We start from the raw sequence: 3,253 nt of genomic DNA on the forward strand, positions 1-3,253 counted from the left end.
CAGTCAATTACTTGAGCTCCTTAAACCAACACACATACCTTGTGAAAGAATCAAACAATGCATAAAAGATACACACATGCGATGTTTGATGCTATGAAAATGATGAAAATGAGAATGAATCTTAGGGATAAAAATTAGGGTATGACAGTATTATGAAGTAACCATTAGGGTAAAAAGTTTACTATGAAGCAACCTTGCAAGAAATCCACACTTCAGCTGCTGAGTTTTGCTTATGCTATCGCCATAGGAAGCAGATCACCTGAGCGGTTGTTTACAGTCCTCAACATGTTTGAAAAAATGCGTGACCTTCTGAGGACCCTGCATTGTACTATGTTTTCTTGATTAATAGCAGCAGGTACATTGTTCAAAAGGCTCAAGATAGTGAATTAGGAGCTATTTTAGGAGATGATTGGATCAAAAAACACACAGCAAAAGATCGGGAACACCACTATCAAAGAAGCCTCGGTCCCATCAAACAGAGTTTTGATTCTCTTATGGTAGTTAATTTGAGTACTTATGGGAATACACCAGTACATAATCTTCTCTCTTTCATTTATACACAGATAATATAATTAATTTCTTAAGTCTGAAAGAATCAAATAGATTGACTATTGTGACTCTGAGAAAGTAATAGTAATTATAGCATAAAAATGGAAATATGCTTTTATTTTTATTTCTTTCAAAGAAAGGCTTGTTTTAGTCAACTCCTATTACCATTCCCCATTTCATATATTGAAATAGTTTTGGGTCTGTTTCCTCGAAGTTCATTAGAAATAAAAGGATAGCTTCCTAAAGAAAACAAAAAATTGTTCACATCTCTGTATATATATGTCTATGAAAGTAGTTTCAACTCACATAAGAGAGAACATGAAGCATATTATAATCGAAATTCGGAGATGGCTGATGCATATAAAGGTATGGAGAGTTGTGGGCTTCACTTCAGCTGTTGTTGGATTGGTTAGTTATGCTCTCAGTTCTTCCTTCAACCATCTATTTGGAAATTGGAATTTGTGGAAGATAATTCTTTACTGTGTTTTTTGCTTCATCCTCTGCTTCCTGATTTTATTAGCAATGATTTGGAACCACTTGAGAAGTCTCAGGTTCAAAGTTCAATTGGCATTTTTGGTTTTAACCATCACCTCAGTGTATTCCTTTTTCTCTGATAAAATGATGAATGGGAAACCAGATGCATATAGTCTCATTTCAAGTGCTGCCTTTGCTGTCATGTCACTCAGTTTGTCGCGGCAAACTCAGTGCGGATTCGAAGTGGATCTTCTTTACTTTTTTCTTGGCTGTTTAATTGTGCAACTCATGCAGATTAAATTACAGTTATTCATTGTTGGAGCTGGCTTCAGCTATTCCCTTATTGTTATTCATTCTTCCTTTCCTTCTGTTTCCATAGATGTAGCACCAGGTAATGAGCACCCTGGACTCCAAGATGAAAATTCCGTAGTTGTTGACATCGTTTCACAACAATTGGTATGCACAGATATCGCTAGTAGCATGATGGAACAACTCAGGACTTGTGTGAACGCGATTCAACAGGAAAATCTTAATGTCATCAATAGTCTTTTGGCGCAGGAAAAGGAATGCTTTGACAATGCATCTGAACTGATGTTGTCTGAACGCAGTTCAGAAGGAGTGTTCATGTTGGAATTGCTCTTTCCAGAAACTGAAACTATCAATAATCTTCAAGAAATAGTAAAGTCTATGGTGAGCGCCGGTTTCGAAAAGGAGTGTGCTGATGTGTATAGTAGTTGCCGGAGGGATTGCTTGGAGGAGTGCCTAATAAAACAACTATTAGGTTTGGAGAATCTTACTATCGAAGATGTTAACATGGTTCCGTGGAAGGATCTCAAAGACCAAATTGGAAGATGGATTAAGACTTTTAAGGTTGCTCTCAATTTATTGTTCCCCACCGAGCGGCAACTATGCGATCTTGTTTTCTTCGGATTCCCCACAGTTACTGATCTCTCATTTACAGAGATTTGTAGGGGATGCACTAATCATTTTCTGAAGTTTGGCAATGCTGTAGCAAATGGAAGCCGTTCGCCAGAGCAGTTGTTTAAAATCCTCGGCATGTTTGAAACATTGCGTGATTTAACTCCCAAGTTTGAGTCTCTATTTTGTGACCGTTACAGCGTGTCACTAAGGAATGAAGCAAACACAGTTTTAAAGAATTTGGGGGAAGCAATAGTGGGTATTTTCATAGAATTGGAAAATAGGATTCGCAGTGATCCTGTGAAAGCAGCAGTTCCTGGTGGCAGGCTTCACCCTGTTCTTCGTTACGTAATGAACTACCTCGTCCTCATTTGTGACTATTGGCACACACTGGAGCAGGTGTTTGAGGACTACGGGCATCGGTTGAAGGAATACCACAATCTTGACGATAGTGTACCCTCCTCTTCCCTTCTTTCATTGCAGATGGGTCAGATTATGGAGGTACTGGACAGTAATTTGGAAGCCAAGTCCAAAATCTATAACGAACCTGCTTTGTGTTGTGTTTTCTTAATGAATAGCAGCAGGTACATACTTCAGAAGACAAAAGATAATGAATTAGGGAAACTTTTATCTAATGATGTTATCCAAAATCACGAAGCAAAAGTTTTGTACAATCATGAACAATATCAGAAAATCTCATGGAGTAAGGTGTTGGGATTTCTGAAGCTGGATGACAATGGAATAGTGCCTCCTAATATGGTAAAGAAGTCAATGAAGAAGAAGCTCAAGTTGTTCAACTTACTGTTTGAAGAAATATGCAGGGTTCAGTCTTTGTGGTTTGTCTTCGATGAACAACTTAGGGAAATCGTAAGAGTTTCCATTGAGAGAAACTTGCTGCCAGCGTATGAAAACTTCATTGGGAGGTTTGAGAGTGTTCTAGAACTTGGAAAATATGATCATGATAAATATGTGAAGTATCAAATGGAGGATATTGTAGCAAAACTCGATGATTTGTTTCAAGGAAGCAGTGGATCAACTAAAGCTCAAAATTGAGGCTAAAGCTGCATAATTTTGTCTTTGTATTTGTTGTGTAACTGAAATTAAGTTATGATTGTCACAAACTATGTTACATTATACTCTCCCCCATAGCTTTTTTAAGATTAGACACATTTTTAAGAACATGCTTTGAAAGACATCAAGTAAATTTTCTTCCCTAAGGTAAGGGCACTTAGAAAAGTGTACTACAACTCAGACTTATAAAGGAACAAGATATGACATATATATTCAATAGTCAAAATCATGAGTTTTGCCA

At 37.3% G+C, this 3,253-nt stretch overlaps 1 protein-coding gene across 1 annotated transcript; it reads left to right on the forward strand.

Moving 5' to 3' along the window:
• Positions 1–816: 816 nt before the first annotated feature.
• On the forward strand, positions 817–3,253 carry LOC127118479 (exocyst complex component EXO70B1). Its single transcript, XM_051048691.1, has one exon. It carries the CDS (start codon positions 829–831, stop codon positions 2,992–2,994), a length of 2,166 nt encoding a protein of 721 aa, XP_050904648.1. The 5' UTR covers positions 817–828; the 3' UTR covers positions 2,995–3,253.

This window comes from Lathyrus oleraceus, chromosome 2, assembly GCF_024323335.1.
Source record: "Lathyrus oleraceus cultivar Zhongwan6 chromosome 2, CAAS_Psat_ZW6_1.0, whole genome shotgun sequence".
Classification (NCBI taxonomy): Eukaryota; Viridiplantae; Streptophyta; class Magnoliopsida; order Fabales; family Fabaceae; genus Lathyrus; species Lathyrus oleraceus.

Bases quoted from the DNA above. Each gene is read 5' to 3' on its own strand.
- LOC127118479 (XM_051048691.1), top strand. From the start codon at position 829: ATGTCTATGAAAGTAGTTTCAACTCACATAAGAGAGAACATGAAGCAT.